Source organism: Cervus elaphus, chromosome X, assembly GCF_910594005.1.
Source record: "Cervus elaphus chromosome X, mCerEla1.1, whole genome shotgun sequence".
In the NCBI taxonomy this organism is placed as follows: domain Eukaryota; kingdom Metazoa; phylum Chordata; class Mammalia; order Artiodactyla; family Cervidae; genus Cervus; species Cervus elaphus.
In genome coordinates, this window is record NC_057848.1 from 96,465,078 (window position 1) to 96,487,227 (window position 22,150).

A 22,150-nucleotide genomic window follows, 5' to 3' on the forward strand; every position below is an offset into this window, starting at 1 on the left:
GTATAATGATAGTATGAGTTCAGTTCACTTCAGTTCAGCCGCTCAGTCGTGTCCGACTCTTTCCGACCCCATGAATTGCAGCACGCCAGGCTTCCCTGTCCATCACGAACTCCTGGAATTTACTCAAACTCATTTCCATCGAGTCGGTGATGCCATCAAGCCATCTCATCCTCTGGCCTCCCCTTCTCCTCCTGCCCCCAATCCCTCCCAGAATCAGGGTCTTTTCCAATGAGTCAACTCTTCTCATGAGGTGGCCAAAGTACTGGAATTTCAGCTTCAGCATCAGTCCTTCCAATGAACACCCAGGACTGATCCCTTTAGGATGGACTGGTTGGATCTCCTTGCAGTCCAAGGGACTCTCAAGAGTCTGTCCCAACACCATAGTTCAGAAGAATCATTTTTTCAGCGCTCAGCTTTATTCACAGTCGAACTTTCACATCCAAACATGACCACTGGGAACACAATACCCTTGACCAGATGGACATTTGTTGGCAAAGTAATGTCTCTGCTTTTTAATATGCTATCTAGGTTGGTCATAACTTTCCTTCCAAGGAGTAAGAGTCTATTAATTTCATGGCTGCAGTCACCATCTGCAATGATTTTGGAGCCCCCCCCCCAAAAAAAAAAAAAAAAATAAAGTCTGGCACTGTTTCCACTGTCTACCCATTTATGTCCCATGAGGTGATGGAACCAGATGCCATGATCTTAGTTTACTGAATGTTAAGCTTTAAGCCGACTTCTTCATTTTCCTCTTTCACTTTCATCAAGAGGCTTTTTAGTTCTTCTTCAATTTCTGCCATAAGGGTGGTGTCATCTGGATATCTGAGGTTATTGATATTTCTCCCAGCAATCTTGAATCCAGCTTGTGATTCTTCCACCCCAATATTTCTCATGATGTACTCTGCATACAAGTTAAATAGGCAGGGTGACAATATACAGCCTTGACAACTCCTTTTCCTACTTGGAACCTGTCTGTTGTTCCATGTCCAGTTCTAACAGTTGCTTCCTGACCTTTTCAAGAGGCAGATCAGGTGGTCTGCTATTCCCATCTCTTTCAAAATTTTCCACAGTTTATTGTGATCCACACAGACAAAGGCTTTGGCATAGTTAATAAAGCAGAAATAGATGTTTTTTTCTGGAATTCTCTTGTTTGTTTGTTTGTTGTTTTTTTTTTTCTGATGATCCAGCAGATGTTGGCAATATGATCTCTGATTCCTCTGCCTTTTCTAAAACCAGCTTGATCATCTGGTAGTTCACGGTTCACGTATTGCTGAAGCCTGGATTGGAGAATTTTGAGCATTAATTTACTAGCGTGTGAGATGAGTGCAATTGTGCGGTAGTTTGAGCATTCTTTGGGACTGCCTTTCTTTGGGATTGGAATGAAAACTGACCTTTTCCAGTCCTGTGGCCACTGCTGAGTTTTCCAAATTTGCTGTCATATTGAGTGCAGCACTTTCACAGCATCATCTTTTAGGATTTGAAATAGCTCAACTGGAATTCCATCACATCCACTAGCTTTGCGTGTAGTGATGCTTTCTAAGGCCCACTTGACTTCACATTCCAAGATGTCTGGCTCTAGGTGAATTATCACACCATCGTGATTATCTGGGTAGTGAAGATTTTTTTTGCAGTTCTTCTGTGTATTCTTGCCACCTGTTTTTAATATCTTCTGCTTCTGTTAGGGTTATACCATTTCTTTCCTTGCTTTTCCAGTCCTGTGGCCACTGCTGAGTTTTCCAAATTTGCTGTCATATTGAGTGCAGCACTTTCACAGCATCATCTTTTAGGATTTGAAATAGCTCAACTGGAATTCCATCACATCCACTAGCTTTGCGTGTAGTGATGCTTTCTAAGGCCCACTTGACTTCACATTCCAAGATGTCTGGCTCTAGGTGAATTATCACACCATCGTGATTATCTGGGTAGTGAAGATTTTTTTTGCAGTTCTTCTGTGTATTCTTGCCACCTGTTTTTAATATCTTCTGCTTCTGTTAGGGTTATACCATTTCTTTCCTTGATCGAACCCATCTTTGTGTCAAATGTTCCCTTGGTATCTCTAATTTTCTTGAAGAGATCTCTAGTCTTTCCCATTCTGTTGTTTTCCGTTATTTCTTGCATTGATTGCTGAGGAAGGCCTTCTTATCTCTCCTGGCTATTCTTTGGAACTCTGCATTCAAATGGGTATATCTTTCCTTTTCTCCTTTGCTTTTCACTTCTCTTCCTTTCACAGCTATTTGTAAGGCCTCCTCAGACAACCATTTTGCCTTTTTGCATTTCTTTTCCATGGGGATGGTCTTGATCCCTGTCTCCTGTACAATGTCATGAACTTCTGTCCATAGTTCATCAGGCTCTCTGTCTATCAGATCTAGTCCCTTAAGTGTATTTCTCACTTCTACTATATAGTCATAAAGGATTTGATTTAGGTCATACCTGAATGGTCTAGTGGTTTTCCCTACTTTCTTCAGTTTAAACTGAATTTGGTAATAAGGACTTCTGATCAGAGCCACAGTCCGCTCCCGGTCTTGTTTTTGCTGACTGTATAGAGCTTCTCTATCTTTGGCTGCAAAGAATATAATCAATCTGATTTAGGTGTTGACCATCTGGTGATGTCCATGTGTAGAGTCTTTTCTTGTGTTGTTGGAAGAGGGTGTTTGCTATGACCTGTGCGTTCTCTTGGCAAAACTCTATTAGCCTTTGCCCTACTTCATTCTGTACTCCAAGGCCAAATTTGCCTGTTACTCCAGGTGTTTCTTGACTTCCTACTTTTGTGTTCCAGCTCCCTAAAATGAAAATGACATCTTTTTTGGGTGTTAGTTCTAAAAGGTCTTGTAGGTCTTCATAGAACAGTTCAAATTCAGCTTCTTCAGCGTTACTGGTTGGGGCATAGGCTTGGATTACTGTGATATTGAATGGTTTGCCTTGGAAACGAACAGAGATCATTCTGTCGTTTTTGAGATTACATTCCAAGTATTGCATTTCAGACTCTTTTGTTGACCATGATGGCTACTCCATTTCTTCTATGGGATTCCTGCCCACAGTAGTGGATACAATGGTCATCTGAGTTAAATTCACCCATTCCAGTCCATTTTAGTTCACTGATTCCTAGATTGTCAACATTCACTCTTACCAACTCCTGTTTGTCTATTTCCAATTTGCCTCAATTCATGGACCTAACATTCCAGGTTCCTATGCAATATTGCTCTTTACAGCATCGGACCTTGCTTCTATCACCAGTTACATCCACAACTGGGTATTGTTTTTGCTTTGGCTCCATCCCTTCATTATTTCTTGGGTTATTTCTCCACTGATGTCCAGTAGCATATTGGGCACCTACCGACCTGGGTAGTTACTCTTTCAGTATCCTATCATTTTGCCTTCTCATACTGTTCACGGGGTTCTCAAGGCAAAAATACTGAAGTGGTTTGCCATTCCCTTCTCCAGTGGACCAGATTCTTTCAGAAAGTCCCTATAAAGCACACATCCAATTCCCCCTATTATTAATATCTTACACTAGTCTGGCACACTTGTTACAATTAACAAATTTTCATACATCATAATTATGTTAAGTCCATTCTTTTATCATATTGCCTCAGTTTTTATCTAAAGTCTTTTTTGTGTTCCATATCACATTTATTCACCATGGATTCTTAGGCTACTCTTGGCTGTGACTGTTTCTCAGACTTTGGTTTTTTATGGTGACATTGACTGTTTAAGTACTAAAGACAAGAGATTTAAAAAGGAAAAAAAAAAAAAAAAAAAGGTCCTCCCATTTGGGTCTGTCAGAGGAACCAGAGATCAAACTGCCACCATCCACTGGATCATCAAAAAACCAAGAGAGTTCCAGAAAAAAAAAATAAATAAATAAACATCTATTTCTGTTTTATTGACTATGCCAAAGTTTTTGACTGTGTGGATCACAATAAACTGTGGAAAATTCTGAAAAAGATGGGAATACCAGACCACTTGACCTGCCTCTTGAGAAACCTGCTCAGGTTTCTCAGCCTGGTCAGGTTAGGAAGCAACAGTTAGAACTGGACATGGAACAGCAGACTGGTTCCAAATAGGAAAAGAAGTAGGCCAAGGCTGTATATTGTCACCCTGCTTGTTTAACTTATATGCACAGTACATCATGAGAAACACTGGGCTGGATGAAGCACAACCTGGAATCAAGATTGCCGGGAGAAATATCAATAACCTCAGATATGCAGATGACATGACCCTTATGGCAGAACATGAAGAGGAACTAAAAAACCTCTAGATAAAAGTGAAAGAGAAGAGTGTAAAAGTTGTTTTAAAGCTCAACATTCAGAAAACTAAGATCATGGCATCTGGTCCCGTCACTTCATGGGAAATAGTTGGAGAAACAGTGGAAACAGTGTCAGACTTTATTTTTTTGGGCTCCAAAATCACTGCAGATGGTGACTGAAGTCATGAAATTAAAAGACTCTTACTTCTTGGAAGGAAAGTTATGACCAACCTAGATAGCATATTGAACAGCAGAGACATTACTTTGCCAACAAAGGTCCATCTCGTCAAGGCTATGGTTTTCCCAGGGTTCATGTATGGATGTGAGATTTGGACTGTGAAGAAAGCTGAGCGCTGAAAAATTGATGCTTTTGAACTGTGGTGTTGAAGAAGATTCTTGAGAGTCCCTTGGACTGCAAGGAGATCCAACCAGTCCATCCTAAAGGAGCTCAGTCCTGGGTGTTCATTGGAAGGACTGATGCTGAAGCTGAACTTCCAGTACTTTGGCCACCTAATGAGAAGAGTTGATTCATTGGAAAAGACCCTGATGCTGGGAGGGATTGTGGACAGGAGGAAAAAGGGACGACAGAGGATGAGATGGCTTGATGGCATCACCGACTCGATGGAAATGAGTTTGAGTAAGTTCCAGGAGTTGGTGGTGGACAGGGAGGCCTGGTGTGCTGTGATTCATGGGGGTTGCAAAGAGTCAGACACGACTGAGCAACTGAACTGAACTGAATGTTATTCTCATGATTAGATTGAGATGGTAACAATGAGTTTTTGGAGGTAGCGGACAGAAGTTAAGTGCCATTCTCATCACATCATACCAAGTGTATATACTGTCAACATGACTAAGCAGTTTTCATGTTAATCTAGATTACCTGGCTGAGACAAGTATTCTTCAGATTTCTCCACTGTAAACGTTTTCTTCCCCTACAATGCTTCCAGACTATACTCACTTTTTTAAAAGATATCACTATGTGCAGCCCACATATAAGGCACAGTATTCAGCTCCACCTCCTTGAGGAAGAGTATGTACACAAATTACTTGGAATTCTTCTACATAAGAGATTTGTTTTTTTCTCTAACTCATTTATTTAGTCATTGATCTATATCAATACAGACTTATGAATGTTTATTTTTAATTAGGTTTATAATAATTTTTTTGTTTGTTAAAATTGTTCCAGCTTTGACCATTGAGAGCTTTTTCAGTTGGCTCCTGTGTCCCTTCAACATAATCCCATGACTATTTATTTGAGGATTTTCTACTTTATTGCACATGATGTGTCAGGTTCAGCTTGTAGAACACTGAACACTATATACACGATATACATATATGTACATGTGTATATGCACATCACACATGTATGTGTGCATGTGTTTGTATATGTGTATGTATGTATTATACACATGCACATATATGTCTATAACATATACATGTAAACAGGGCTTCCTTGGTGGCTCAGGCAGTAAAGAATCTACCTGCAATGCAGGAAACCCGGATTCAATCCCTAGGTCAGGGAGAGCCCCTGGAGAAGAGAATGGCGACCCACTCCAGTATTCTTACCTGGAGAATTCCATGGACAGAAGGAGCCTGGTAGCCTACATTCCATGGCTCACAAAGAGTTGGGCACAACACTGACTAACACTTTCCCTTTTCTTACATGTATACACATTACATATGTGTGTACACATGTGTATGTGTTTGTTTGTGTGTGTGTGTGTATAGCATTGAAACTATTTTTACTTATAAGGTCATAGGAAAGAAATTAAAAAGATTAGTATTAAGAGGTTGATGTCTTAATGAAAGTCAAAAAGGAGATATACAATTTAAAAAAAAATAAACTCTAAAAGTACTAAGTGTCTGAACATTTAGGCAATGTGTAGCAGGTCAATGTAATCAATATGTTGCTCTTGAAATCACATATTAAGTAGTACCCGATACTTTGAGTTATTTATTTAAATTTCCAAATGCAGAAGGAAACTGATTCTTGTCTTTCAAATATCAGAAGTAACAACTATAGGTGTGTAATCATAATATTTAAAGAAACATGGTCCTAACATATTGCAAGGTCCCTAGATAGAAAGGAGCCCCACATTTCTCAAATATTAAATACATTTTAACTAATGTTAACCTAAATATATACACAATACCACACTGTTAAGAATGAGTTGTGAAGACCATGGTGCCTCATTCTCAGTAAACAGGCTGTGCCTAGCAAGGATTTAAAATCAACCAACAGAAGTTCCATTAGGAATTAGGAATATTAGGAAACATTGCACTATATTTAAATTATGTGTTAACACACTCTAAAAATTATATTAGTTTAATAAAGCAATTGAATAACTTGTGTAGTTTTGTATAGTACATTTTAACCCATAGACAAAGGGATTTAATCTTAAACTTTCTATAAGCAACAATAAAATTGTAGTATGTTCCTTATTATTTCCTTGGAAATAATAGTTACTACTCAGTAATTCAGTATAAAATTAAGTAAACAAAGCCTAACTCTGAACTTAATAAAGCCACATAATTTTGTCTTGAAAGAAGATAAGCAACAACAACAGATATACAATAAAACAGTACCCAGAGAATGATGTGAACACTCTTCTTATTCAAAAATTTTCTTGGGAACATGAGAAAATACATGTATTTAGTGCTTGGCATATAGTAAATGTCTGTAAAAGATGCTTATTATTTTTAATGCTGTGTTATTGTTGCCTTTTCAAAACTATCTGCTATTAATCTCCCCTTTGAAAGCCCTACTCCAGCTGCACTAGCCTTCTTGCGTTTGAACATATAAAGCACACTCCATCTTAGGGCTCTTGAAACTGCCGTTCTGTCTTTCTGGAAAGTGTTCCCTGTAAATACTCACATACTTTACTTCCTACTTTATGATAAAAGATATTACAGTAAGCTTTATTATTTAAGATTTCTCTTATGCATAAATATTTCCCAAGCATATTCCATATTACAGGTGGATTTGTGTTGAGGATGAAGACACACAATGCATTTGGTTTGGACATATCTGGATTGTTTTGTGAAGAAAACAAATAAATCATCATGTGTCCATTTTCACAAAGGGCATGGGGCCTCTGTACCTGAAGCATATAGTCTGCTGGCTGAAGAGCCAGATCCCCAGAGAACAAAATGGCACCATGGTTAAAGGGTGAATGGAAAGTCACCCCTGTGGCCATGAGGATACGCATGTAATCTTAAAGTCACTGTAATAAGCAACAGGCAGGGCATATTTTTGAGTTCACCACTTAAATTAAGAGTGTTTGAAACATTAATCAATGGATTGTGTAGGGACATGTGGTATTGATTTGAATAAGAAAAAATATGAATGGATGTTATAGACTCCCATGTGGCACAGCAGCAGTAACCTCTCACTTGCTTTGAATTCTTATGTCAGATATCCTCATGACTGCCCTTTCACTTCATTTAGATCTCTGCTTAAATGTTACTTCATCAGACAGTCCTTCCCTATCTGAAGTAGGATCCTTTCTTCTCTTTCTTCCTTCTAATTATGTTTTCTTCATACTACTTACAACTACTAAAGTACTACATTTGGTTTATTTGTATTGTTTCTCTCCTTATTAGAATGTATACTCTATGAAAACATGTTCTCTGATTTGATCCTGGTTTATCGCCAGTGTGTAGAAGTATGCCTGACACACAGTGGTGCTCAATATTTGTGGAATGAATTATTAATGAATTATAAATCTTATTCATTCAATCCCTCCTTCTTCAGGATATCACAATTTACAGTGACATCTTCCGTTTTCTTCCCTAGGCACACCTCACTTGAAAATCAAGAAGGTGTAAAATAGAATTTTGAGGCTTGTCTAACAGAGTAATATTGCCAAAGATTCACAAAATCATATATCATACAAATAGCAAATTACACAGAAACATATAGGGTGAGGGTATGATTCCCATTGCTGCCAATTCCTTAAAACTAAACATCCCTGTGAATCTTCAACTTTGTACTGGGGCATGTTGCTCTGGGCCCATACACAGGTCGTCAGGATTTTATTCAGTGTTCTCAAGCACAATGAGGAGATAACCACATTTGTCTTAGCAAATGCAGTTTAACAACTTTATACTCCTGGGTACTTACAAAATCATCTCTTCATGAGCAGTTTATATATATATTATATATAATTATTACTAATATATATATATATATTATGTATATATATAATTATTACTAATAATAAATAAATAATTAATATATATAATCATATGACAATATTCTGTCATATAAAATCATGATCATAATACACTGTCAAAATAGTTTGATTTTTTGAATTCTAAGGATGATATAAGAAAAGAAAGGACATTGAGCAAGCTTGTTGTGGGAAGCAAAGATGCAGAGTTAGTACACATAGGGCAAAAAGAGTCGTACATGACTGAGCGACTGAACTGACGGAACTGAAACAAAAAGGAGATGATAACTGAGCCTAAGCCTCTGATGACAGGCATGCTGATACGTGCATACACACAGTGTGGGACCATGATGCAGAGCTGCTCCTAAATAAAATGCAAACTTAAAATTCAATTACATAGAATGGATTTGGGTTTTAAAATTCCCTATCCAATGTATTAATATAATTTTAATATCTTGGCTTTACTATCTGTTTTAGATTTAATTATAGGTTATTCAACTATATTTTGGTAAAAAAGTCCATTATCTATTCCCTGCAATATTTGTAGAAAGCAGGATGACTTAAGGACCCTTACTTTTCCCCAAGTGTTAGAACTCACCTTATGTTCTCCACACTGACTTCCATTTTTGTTTGTTATTTAACCACAAGAGTTCTACTGAGGGGATAGTAGGTTGCTGCCAACTTTGCAGGATCTTTTCCTCCTGCTCCCCAATTTTGCTTAAAAAGAGGCATTAGAGAAGTGGGAAATAAGAAAGTTCCTTATCAAACTTTCTTTACCCAAGATGAAATAATTCAGAATGGGTAATTATAGATTAATAAACCATCATTTTCAATTAATTAAGTGCTCAATTTACCTCTTCTCTTCGGCTTAAAATATTCCTGGCACATCTATAAAACCACTTCCTGTATTTATTTTAATAAATGTTAACTTTGCACTGTAACCATAGCATATTAACAGAACTTTTTTAGAATATGAACACTAAATAATAAAAGGAGAAATATATTTTTAAAATATTACTTGGTGACACTTTATATTTGACATTTTATCTGGCATTTTCATTTAACAGCTAACTTACTGTAAATATATTCTCATGCAAGAAAATAAATTTAGGGACCCTCAAAAAATTTTTGTCAGGAATTCACAGTGGATAATTTAACTTCCCGACAACAGTGGTTTAGTCACTAAGTCGTGTCTGACTCTTGCGACCCCATGGACTGTAGCCCGCCAGGCTCCTCTGTCCATGGGATTTACCAGGCAAGAATACTGGAGAGGCTTGCCATTTCCTTCTCCAGGGGATCTTCCCAACCCAGGAATCGAACCCAGGTCTCCTGCATTGCAGACATACTCTTTACCAACTGAGCTATGAGGGAAGCCCACAACAGAGTCAAATGTATTTAATATTAACTTCCAAATTTAGCAGTTTTTAAAATTGTTGTTCATGATAAGGGGAGATAATTTGAAAATCCCCTTCATCTAAAGTATGGACTATATATTATTTTCAAAGTTCAAGTATTTGTACTAAATACAACCTGCATTCCCCACAGTTATTTACATTTCATACAGAAAGCCTGAGTTCCTGTAAAGCATCATTTTGCACAGTTGCTTTTCCTTTTGTCATAATATTATGATGTTCCTTTTTTCTATTAATTATACTTAAAAATCATGGACGCAAGGAACTGTCAAGGTAGATATACTGAAAAAAATTTTATCTAGAAGCGAATTTGCCAGTCTTTCTCATCTATACTTGTGACACCATAGACCGTAGTCCACCAGGCTCCTCTGTCCATGGAATTCTCCAGGCAAGAATACTGCAGTGGGTAGCCATGCCCTTTTCCAGGGGATCTTCCCAACCCAGGGATCAAACCTGGGTCCGCTGCATTGCAAGCAGATTCTTTACCATCTGAACCACAGGGAAAGCCCACACTTATACCATATACAAAATATCCAGATTTCTAAATAAATTAGCATACCTTCATGTTGAACTGCTATAAAATTTAAGCCATTTCAAAAATACATTTTTTACTATAGCCTTTTACACTGTAATTACATTACCAAAATCATTAGTTGTGTCTACACTAATCTGATAATGAAAACAGGAAAATAAAGTAAAGATATACTAGATTAAGTTATGTTAGACAGCATTAGAGGAGGGAACATACTTTTCTTCTACTAAAACAATACTGGTGCAGGACTTCCCTGGTGGTCCAGTGGTTAAGACTCCACCTTTCAATGCAGGATGTGTGAATTTTATCCCTGGTCAGGGAACTAAGATCCCACATGCCTTGTGGCCAAAAAACCAAAATATAAAACAGAATCAAACAATACTGGTAGACACAAAAATACAAATGAGGTCAAAGATTTTATGAGCTATACTTACACAACACTTTATCATCATTTCTTATTACATTTCAATATCCTAAAATAGTTGATATGTTCCATTTCCTACTTTAAGATCTCACTGCTGTAAGCAGCATTTCATTACTTGTTTTATGCAAAATATTTTCATAAATGAAAACTAGCTGTGGAACCTAATACTATTTGAAATAAATCTCAAATGCCGTTCCATACTCTCACATAAAGATAATATTTAACAAAGCATCAGTATGGTAACTACGTACTAAGGAATAAACAAGGATGTGCTGAGCAGTCAGAGCTGGCCTGACAAAGTCAGAAAGAGCTCTATGTAATCCATCACAATTTTACAAAGAAAGAAAGAATGAAACACAACTATATGAACATTCAAGCCACAGAAGATATTTACAGAAAAGTAACAATTATAATAATTGCTAATCTCTAAAAACTGAAACAGAATTCTTAACAGAATCAGAATGGAATGGAGAAAGTAAACTCACAACTCTGAAGCATATTTCCCATTAATTACCAAAAGTATGTACTATGACTATATTCCTTTATAGACTTAGATAAGGGGATTACTTGGACACCCTGATTGGCTGCATACAAATTCAGAAATTATGAAACTTTTATTTAAACACTAAATGAGCACTTTAGAGGATAAATTAATCTAAGCTATGACTTTGTTACGTGTTCAAAAACTCCTACCCTGCTGTAGAATCTTCTGTATTGTCATCAGCCATCATCTCCACATCTTGTGACTGTTTCTCATAAGCTTCTTTGAACAAATTCCCTGGAACTGCTTTAGGAGTATCTTCATTTGCTCGAAGATGTTCTATCAGTTTTCGTGAGTGCCAGTTCTGAAGGGCTCTTTGATGGGCAGGGGCCAATTCTGGCACTGATGGTAGTATGCTGTGGTGGACAGGACTGTTGCTTTTCTTCAGTCCATTTCTGTCCCGAGAGTGGTTCTTCAATCTGCCCTGAACCGGGGTCCCTCTATGCTCATATCCTTCCTGCTGAAGGCAGTTTCCAGTGTTGGGTGAGCCTTGAGAAGGATGACTAAACCATCTCCAGCGTAGTCTTAGGATCTGTTTCACATCAAACTCTTTCTTGCCAGATACTGACATTGTTGCAGGAGGAAAGACGAAAGCCTTCTCTCACAGAAAGGAAACAGCCTTTGTTATCTCTTGTTTTTCTGCCTCTTCTGTAGGACTAACAAAAGCACAAGTGTCGAGAGAGCAGTCTTTCTTGTTCCCCCTCCCCCACTGTTTGTGGTACACTGCGAATACTTCCAGCTTTCCAGCTGAAGCAGAAAGCAGCAGCTAACAGTGTAGGTGGGAACCCACACCGACAGGATGATGAGGTCAGACCTTAAACAAGTAAATCAGCTTAGCACAGGAAAGCAGCCACCACAACACGCTCCAGCTGCTAGATTTGCAAACCCCCAGCCTTCCCGCCTGGACTTGCAAATATCTAACCCAGCTCCTTCCTAATTGAAGTATATAGTAGTTTTGGCTTTTAAGTCCAAGCAACTGAACAAAAGCAAAGTGTTTTAAAACACTTGTTTCTAAATTCTACTCACCCCACCCTCTGTCAGATATTATTTCCTGGCAGCCCACTTCTAAAAATGTGACATTTTGTCCTAGGAGAATTTGTAACAAGGAATTCATTATGATCTATTTTGGTGTTCTTATGGAAAATTTGAAGGTGGTTCATTAAGGAAAAGTATCTTGTCACCATTCTCCTCATGCACATTTGTAGTTATTTTTTACAAAATGTCTGAAAATGTGACTATCTTTTTAGAAATATTTGTTTGAAAACCTGAACAATTTCAGAAACATAAAGTGTTGGTTACCTATGGCTAAAAACACTAGAGGATGTATTAACAGTATTTTACGTCTACATCTGAAGGAAGAGAACAGTGTTTTTCTAAGCTCATAGGTAGGAAGGCATGTCTTCTCTCACAAACCAAAACTTGAAAACGAATAGTCTATTCTGGCTCAGTGCCTGTATAAACACTTCCTTATCATGCTCTTTACTCTCACAGGCAGTGTTAAAGGTCTATTTTCTTTGTTCAAAAGTTCGTATGAGAGGATGTGCAAAAGGCATGTTTTGAAGTAACTCCAAATTGTCACATATCTCAGTAATAACTGTGCACAAAGTACTTTGAAATCTCTGATTCATAATCTCTACTTTGTACAGGGGTAAATGTTTCTATAACAGTAATGTATAAAGAATGTATTCGCCAATACCGTTTTGAAATTTAGTTTGAACTTTATAGCTTACATGTCATGCACACATGTGATAAGGGGGAATTATACCACTATATCCTTAGAAAGAATACTGAAATTATAAGGTTTTGATTCTAGTTCAGGTTTTATGGTTAATGAGCTGTATGATCTTGAACAAGTCATTTACTTGTTTGTATCTGTTTCTTCATGTATAATATGGAGAGGCTGAACAAATTTCCAAGTTTATACTTGCAATGGATTTTTTAAAATTTATAAGTAGAAAATATACCTGCAGTTTTCTATAAATCTAATATCCCATTTCCTTTCCCCTCTTTTTTGTGTATGTATAGTAGTAAATTTATGTGTCAATTTAAATGGGCTACAGGGTACCCAGCTATTTGGTCAAGTATTGTTTTGGGTGTTTCTGTGAGGGTGTTTTTGAATGAGTTTAACATTTATATCAATAGAGTAATAGATCGTCCTCCCTAATATGGGTGGTGGTGGTTTAGATGCTCAGTCATGTCCAACTCTGTGTGACCCCATGGACTGTAGCTTGCCGGGCTCCTCTGTCCATGGGATTTTCCAGGCAAGAATACTGGAGTGGGTTGCCATTTCCTTCTCCAGGGGAACTTCCTGACCCAGGGACTGAACCCTGGTCTCCTATATTGCAGGCTATCTCCTGCATTGCAGGTGGTTTCTTTACTGCTTGAGCTACAAGGGAAGTTCTATAATGTGGGTGGGCCTCTTCTAATCCTCTGAAAGCCTGAATAAGCAGAATGATGACACTTCCCCAAACAAGAGGGAATTTCTCTTGCCTGACTGCCATCAAGCTGGGACACTATCTTTTTTCCCTGACTTCAGACTCAGGTTGAAATATTGACTTTTCTTGGGTCTCAACACCTCAAGGCCTTTGGATTAGAACTATACCATCAGCTCTTCTGGGTCTCCAACTTGCTGACTACAATCTTGGGACCTGTCAGCTTCCATAATCGAGTCAATTCCTTATAATAAATCAATATCTATTAATTTGCATATTTATATTTTTCTAGTACTAAGAAATTAATAAATACAGCGGATTTTTATACCAGTTACAAACACATTACTCCTTTCTCCAACTTTCCAACCTATTTTCCAGTAGGCTCCTTAAACCTCAGTGTTCACTTGTATCATCCTCTCTCCTTGGTGACTGTGATGTCAGTTCCTGATATTTAACATATAAACAACTGAAGAGAATCTCAAATAATTCTGATGAGTCCCAGGCACAGTGAGTCCTGACAACTAAATTCCCTTTCTGTTATCTGGGTAGATAACATTCCAAATAAATGCCTAGAGTCAAGATTTATATTTAAGATCTTTGTATTCCCCAATATGCCTAAAACACAATGTTGGACAAAGAGTAAACAAACTGCAAATACCAAGCAGAATGAATAGAGTATTAAAATAGAAGTGCAAACAGTACATGGTAGGCACAAGAAGAATCACTAAATTTGCCATCTAAGCAGCTCTAAATAATATCTTCTTGGATACTAAGAAACAGCAACCTAATTTTGTTTTATATATTCCCTGAGCTTGTTAACAATTCGATATAATTGTGTATTTCCCTGTGTATCTTTTATGAACAATACTTGTCAAAATCTAAACATTGATAATACAATACTTTGTATGATTCTACCAAGAGTGTGTTTTTTTTTTGTTTAAAGTATGTAGATTATGACCATTTTCTTACATATGTGACACAAAATTTAGAGTGACTAAAAAAGTATATAAACCATCTAGAAAATAAAAACAATAATATATTATGAAGCATGAGGGTCCCTTTGAAGTTTCTGATTATAAAAGAAAGATTTAAGCATATTCAAACAAAAATAAAGATGTATGTGAGGATAGGAATTATATTTTATTAATCATTTCCTACCCATTTCATTATTATCTGCTTGCTATCTATTAATACTATTTAATATATGTGGAATTAATGAAATATTAAATAGTTAATGTTAATAAATACCTAGTAGAACTAATGAATGAAAAATTTTAAATTATTTTATTATCACAGAATTTACTATCTCAATAAGTGCTGGCATTTTAAAAAGAAAATGCAAAAATGGTTATGGTTTAAAATACCCTTCTAAATCATTAAGAATTATACAGGTTGGGGAACCAGTCCGCAAACCAACTGAAAACTCCCACCAGCTTAGCAGCTATATGCGCTAATGATGTTGCATTATGAGTAAGATCCTGGACAACAAATTAAATTAGCTAGCTACTAGGACACCTCCATAGTTAACATTATCCAAATGTACTTAGGTTCTACTTCTTTCCAGTAATTATATGATTATAAAACTTAAAGTAACATGGTCATAGATTTCTGTGCAGTAAAAGCTACACATCAACAACCTATCATGGTCCTGACATTGAACTATTCATTTGACACAAACCACTACAGGTAGCACTATGGTGAAAAGAAAAGCAATATCTGATTGGAAAAGTCGAATGCTAAGCACATTGCTCGCAACCAATCCTGTCCTAAGTCACTGTGCCCAAAATCACTATGAAATATTGAAGAAGGTTAAAAAATATTAATATTGACTCATAGTCCCTCTCAGTTTCCTGACTCTGCAAAAGGAGATCAAATAATTGAATGATAAATTGAAGGAGACTCCTTCAATTTATCCACTGATTTAGATGAACTAACTTTCTTCAGTGCTCACATCTATAATCACAAATATGACTGAATTTTGCTCACATCTATCTCATTTCATTAAAAAGTAATAGCCATTGTTATTACCTGAACTGAGCACAAAAGTAGACTCATCTGTCTCTACTAATAATAAGTTCCCAATAAAATTTTAATGTGTTTAATATCTTTGAAAAATATAAAATGGATCTATGTTGTTTTGTTTAATTATAATACTAATAGCTAAAATGCTTCTTCAAAGAAAAATTATGCTTAGAATCAAAAGAAATTTAAAAAATAAAATTCAATTTATGACTTGAGACTATACTAGATAGCTACAGTAATCAAGATCATATGGTACAGGAACAAAAACAGAAATACAGATCAAGGAAGAGGATAGGAAACACAGAGATAAACTCATATATCTATCCATGGTTACCTAATCTATAGCAAAGGAGGCAACAATATACAATGGATAAAAGACAGTGTCTTCAATAAGTGGTGCTGTGAAAACTGAACAGCTGCATGTAAAAGACTGAAATTAGAACACTCCCTAACACCATACACAAAAGTAAACTCAAAATGGATTAATGACCTAAATGTAAGGCCAGATACCATACATCTCTTAAGGAAAACTTAGGGAGAACACACTCTGACATAAAATCACAGCAAGATCTTTTTTAATCCACCTCCTAAACTAATGAAAATAAAAAGAAAAATAAACAAATGGGGTCTAATTAAACTTAAAAACTTTTGCAAAGCAAAGGAAACCATAAACAAGACAAACCTCAGAATGGGTAAAATATTTGAAAATTAAGCAATTAACAAGGGATTAATATCTAAAATATGTTAATCCCTAAAATATTTTAAAAACTCAATAAAGAAATGGGCAGAAGACCTAAACAGACATTTCTCCAAGAAGACATATAGGTGTCCAAAAGGCACGTAGAAAGAAGCTCAATATCACTAATTATTAGAGAAATGAAAATGAAAACTACAATTAGGTACCACCTCACATTGGTTAGAATGGCCATCATCAAAAAGTCTGCAAATAATAAATTCTAGAAAGTGTGTGGAGAGGAAGGGAACCCTCCTACATTGTTGGTGGGAATGTAAATTGATACAAACACTATGGAGAACAGTATGGGAGTCTATTAAAAAGCTAAAAATAGGTGATCTAGTTATCTCACTCTTGGGCATATACTTGGTGAAAATCATAATTCAAAAAGATACATGCACTCCATTTTTCTCAGCATAATATCCAGGACGTAGAAGTAACCTAAATGCCCATCAACAGAATAATGAATAAAGAAGATGTGTCACAATGGGGAGTGAGATGGGAGGGAGGTTCAGTAGGGAGGGGACATGGGTGTACCTATGGCTGATTCTTGTTGATGTTTGACAGAAAACATCAAAGTTAATTCTGTAAAGCAATTATGCTTCAGTTAAAAAAGAAATTAAGTTTTAAAATATGTGGTATATATATATACATATATATATGAATATTATTCAGCCATAAAAAGGAATAAAATTATGCCATTTGCAGAGACATGGATGGACTTACAGATTGTCATACAGAGTAAAGGAAGTCAGAAAGAAAAAAGCAAATATCATATATTAATGCATATATGTGGAATCTATAAAAATGGTATAGATTAACCTATTTGCAAAGCAGAAATAGAGACATAGAACAAACATATGGATATCAAGGGGGGGAAGGGAGTGGTGGCGTGAATTGGGGGACTTGGATTTATATATATATATATACACTACTATGTATAAAACAGATAACTATTGAGAACCTACTCTACAGCACAGAGAACGCTACTCAATGCTCTGTGGTGGCCTAAATGAAAGGAAATCCAAAATAAAGGGGATATGTATATATATATATATATAAAGAAAAGCCTTATAAGTGGATCAGTTTATGTAAAGATGTCTGCAAGATTGGAGGGAAGAGAATAAGAGAGGGCCAAAAGAAACAATTTAGGAAGTGTTTTTAGTGAGAACCCAAGGTTCTCCACATTCTATACAGAGAGAGAAAGTTGATTAAAATTGTAACTCCAAAATCTAAATGAATTAAGCATAATAAGCCAGATTCAAAGTAATTTCAATACAGTTTAAATTATATTGTTATATAATATAGACTCTTTCCTGGGAAACCCCATGGACAGAGGAGCCTGGCAGGCTACAGTCCATGGGGTTGCAAGGGTCAGATATGACCTAGCTACTAAACAACATTATATAGAGCAGAAAACTGAGCTCAAGTTTACAAGGTCAGAAGTTTTAAGGATAACTCTGTGTTTGGTATCTGCTTAGTAACAGTAGAGCAAATTGCTTGAGTCATTTTTTTTTATATTAACTACCTACTAGAGAACTGAGGTGCAGGCTGTGGAAATTGTTATAATACACATTATGCAAACCACATTTCTCAAATTATGAATTGTGAGGACAGATGAAACTGTATACACAAATGTGAAATTTTACCTGAAGCTTTTCACAGGCAATTGTAGATGTTAATTAATATCAAAGCTGAATGAATATGTATATATTGAAGTTTATAATAATATAAGGGCTCTGTTTAACAGTTTTATTTCTTTAAACTCTGGTTAATGTCTCCTTGATCATGCAAAAATGGTGAGCTCCATGAAATGGTTATATCTAGTTTATAGTTAAAATGTTTTGAATAAAATGCCATTCAAACAGAATGGCCTAAGTTTATCAGGGCATGTGGCTTCAAGGACCCCCTGGATTAAATAAAGACATAAAATGAAAGTAGCATAGTCATCAAAAGATAACTAGAGAGAAGTCAATAAAGATTTCCTAAAAAGAAATCTTTGAACTGATCTTATTCTCAGTTCCCTTATGTGTTCTGTGTGAGCAAAATCATGAAAACTGCCTTGTGCCTCAAGTTGTTTTTGTAAAAGAAAGTAAAGAAAATATATGCCTTTTCCCTAGTTTGTGAGATACTGTGAGGACAAAAATGGCAATTTAATCTATAAGGTGTTTATTGTCTAAAAACAGGCAAAGTAAAAATACAATTTCTCATTATAAAACCATTATTTCAGAGGGTTTTATTGTTGGAAAAATTTATTTGAGCACATCTCTATGTTTTATGGAACATTATGAAAAAATCAGGAAAAGTCATAGCCTTCAATACTGAGTAAAATGCTAGTTAATGGGATGGGCAGAACATATTGAGATGGTTGGAAAAGTGGTTAAGGGTTTTAAGAGTTAAAAAGAGTTACTGTTCTCTCAGCATACTAACACATATATATGGATTTTAGAAAGGTGATAACGATAACCCTATATGCAAAACAGAAAAAGAGACACAGAAATACAGAACAGACTTTTGAACTTTGTGGGAGAATGTGAGGGTGGGATATTTCAAAAGAACAGCATGTATACTATCTATGGTGAAACAGATCACCAGCCCAGGTGGGATGCATGAGACAAGTGCTCCGGCCTGGTGCACTGGGAAGACCCAGAGGAATCGGGTGGAGAGGGAGATGGGAGGGGGGATCGGGATTGGGAATACATGTAAATCCATGGCTGATTAATATCAATGTATGACAAAACCCACTGGAAAAAAAATAAAAATAAAAAAAAAAGAAAGTGAAAAAAAAAAAAAAAAAGAGTTACTGTTCTCTCATAAAAACGGTAAATGGAATGTTCTTAACAGTTGACAGTTCACTTGAATGATGTCATTTATCTTTTCTATGTAAGTCTATAAGCAAGACTGTTGGTTTAGAATGATCAAAGTAAAGTAATAAGGAAATGCGAAAAAGTGCACTATGTGCTGTACAAGGAAAAAGAGAAAAAATAAAATATGCTAGCCTCTTTCAGTACAAAATATTAGGCCTGGCCAAAACTTTTGTTCCAGTTACAGAAAATCCTGAATGATTTTTTTGGCCATCCCAATATAGGAAAGCTAACATTTTAGTCTTGATTTTTAAAACTGCATTAGTTTACATTACAAAAAAAAAACTATCATCTGACAACAAACATTTTACTGAATTTTGTTTTAACATGTCAACTTTGTTCTCATAAAACTGCTATCAGTACACAACACACACACACACACACACACACGCACACACACACACACAGGTTCCTGTGTAGGAAATCAGTACTGTCCACAACTATTTTGCAAAAATGCAGTAAATTTAACCAAGCAATATAAAAAGAAAACAATTTATGTGAACAGAAAATCCAGAAGTAAAGTAAAAAACTGCATGTTCCCCCAAAATGTGAAGTAAAGCTCAGAATCATGTGTGATCAGAAAAGTACAAATGAATTATGAAAGCGACATCATTTTTCATGTCCATTGGCACAAATTAAATAGACTTAAAATACCAATAATTGATAAGGATATGAGATTATGTCACAAGAGTTACCTTTAAATTACTAGTAAAACCATTTTCCCACCATTTAATAAACTTTAAATGCACATTCCCAATAACAGTAATGCAAGGATTCCCCTCCCAAACATGTGACCAATAGAAACTCTCACACATACACCTTAGGAGACGTGTATTAAACTGTTCATTGTGCAATTGTTTGAAACAGAATGAAACCAGAACAAAAAATATATTCCTATGGATTTGGTGACAAAAATATGTTTTGATACAGATATATAATAAGACTATGAAAGGGAAAATGATAGGACACTGAAAGATGAACACCCCAGCTGGGTAGGTGCCCAATATGTTAGGGAAATTAATGGAGAAATAGCTCCAGAAAGAATGAAGGGATGGAGCCAAAACAAAAACAATGCCCAGTTGTGGATGTGATTGGTGATGGCAGCAAGGTCCAATGCTGTAAAGAGCAATATTGCATAGGAACCTGGAATGTTAGGTCCATGAATCAAGGCATATTGGAAGTGGTCAAACAGGAGATGGCAAGAGTGAAGGTCCACGTTTTAGGAATCAGCAAATTAAACTGGACTGGAATGGGTGAATTCCACTCAGATGACCGTTATATCAGCTACTGTGAGCAAGAATCCCTTAGAAGATATGGAGTAGCCATCAGAGTCAACAAGAGAGTCTGAAATGCAGTACTTGGATGCAATCTCAAAAACGACAGAATGATCTCTTTTCTTTTTCAAGGCAAACCATATTCAATATCACAGTAATCCAAGTCTATGCCCCGACCAGGAATGCCGAAGAAGCTGAAGTTGAACAGTTCTATGAAGACCTACAAGATCTTCTGACACCCAAAAAAGATGTCATTTTCATTATAGGGGATGGGAATGCAAAAGTAGGAAGTCAGGAAACACATGGAATAACAGGCAAATGAGGGCTTGGAGTACAGAATGAAGAAGGAAAAAGGTTAACAGTGTTTTGCCAAGAGAATGCAATGGTCATAGAAAACACTCTTTTCCAGCAACACAAGAGAAGACTCTACACATGGATATCACCAGATGGTCAACATCAAAATTATATTGATTATATTCTTTGCGGCCAAAGATGGAGAAGCACTATACAGTCAGTAAAAACAGACTGGGAGTTGACTGTGGCTCAGATCATGAACTCCTTATTGCCAAATTCAAACTTAAATTGAAGAAAGTAGGGAAAACCATTAGACCATTCAAGTATGACCTAATCAAATCCCTAATGATTATGCAGTGGAACTGAGAAATAGATATAAGGGACTTAATCTGATAGACAGAGTGCCTGATGAACTATAGGCGGAGATTCATGACATTGTACAGTAGACAGGGATCAAGACCATCCCTAGGAAAAAGAAATGCAAAAAAGCAAAATGGCTGTTTGAAGAGGCCTTATAAATAGCTGTGAAAGGAAGAGACGTGAAAAGCAAAGGAGAAAAGGAAAGATATACCCATTTGAATGCAGAGTTCCAAAGAATAGCAAGGAGAGATAAGAAAGCCTTCCTCAGTGATCAGTGCAAAGGATCAGAGGAAAAAAATAGAATAGGAAAGACTAGAGACCTCTTCAAGAAAATTAGGGATACCAAGGGAAAATTTCATGCAAAGATAGGGACAATAAAGGAAAGAAATTGTATAGACCTAACAGAAGTAGAAGACATTAAGAAGAGGTGGAAAGAATACACAGAAGAACTGTACATAAAAGATCTTCACGACCCAGATAATCACGATGGTGTGATCATTCACCTAGAGCCAGACATCCTAGAATGTGAAGTCAAGTGGGCCTTAAGAAGCGTCACTATGAACAAAGCTAGTGGAGGTGATGGAATTTCAGTTGACCTATTTCAAATTCTAAAAGATGGTGGTATGAAAGTGCTGCAATCAGTATGCCAGCAAATTTGGAAAACTCAGCAGTGGCCACAGGATTGGAAAAGGTCAGTTTTCATTCCAATCCCTAAGACAGGCAATGCCAAAGAATGCTCAAACGACCACACAGTTGCACTCATCTCACACACTAGTAAAGTAATGCTCAAAATTCTCCAATCCAGGCTTCAGCAATAAGTGAACCGTGAACTTCCAGATGTTCA

General features: G+C 36.4%; 1 protein-coding gene across 2 annotated transcripts in view; it reads right to left on the bottom strand.

Annotated features, from left to right (window-relative positions):
- Positions 1-12,120, bottom strand: part of KLHL4 (kelch like family member 4) — a 127,242-nt gene extending 115,122 nt beyond the window's left edge. The window contains exon 1 of one of the 2 annotated variants that reach the window (XM_043895594.1): positions 11,480-12,120. In XM_043895594.1, the coding sequence (XP_043751529.1) occupies positions 11,480-11,898 (419 nt within the window). In that variant the 5' untranslated portion in view covers positions 11,899-12,120. The remainder of the gene's footprint in view (positions 1-11,479) is intronic. The other variant, XM_043895592.1, reaches the window with a different exon arrangement.
- Positions 12,121-22,150: the final 10,030 nt, after the last annotated feature.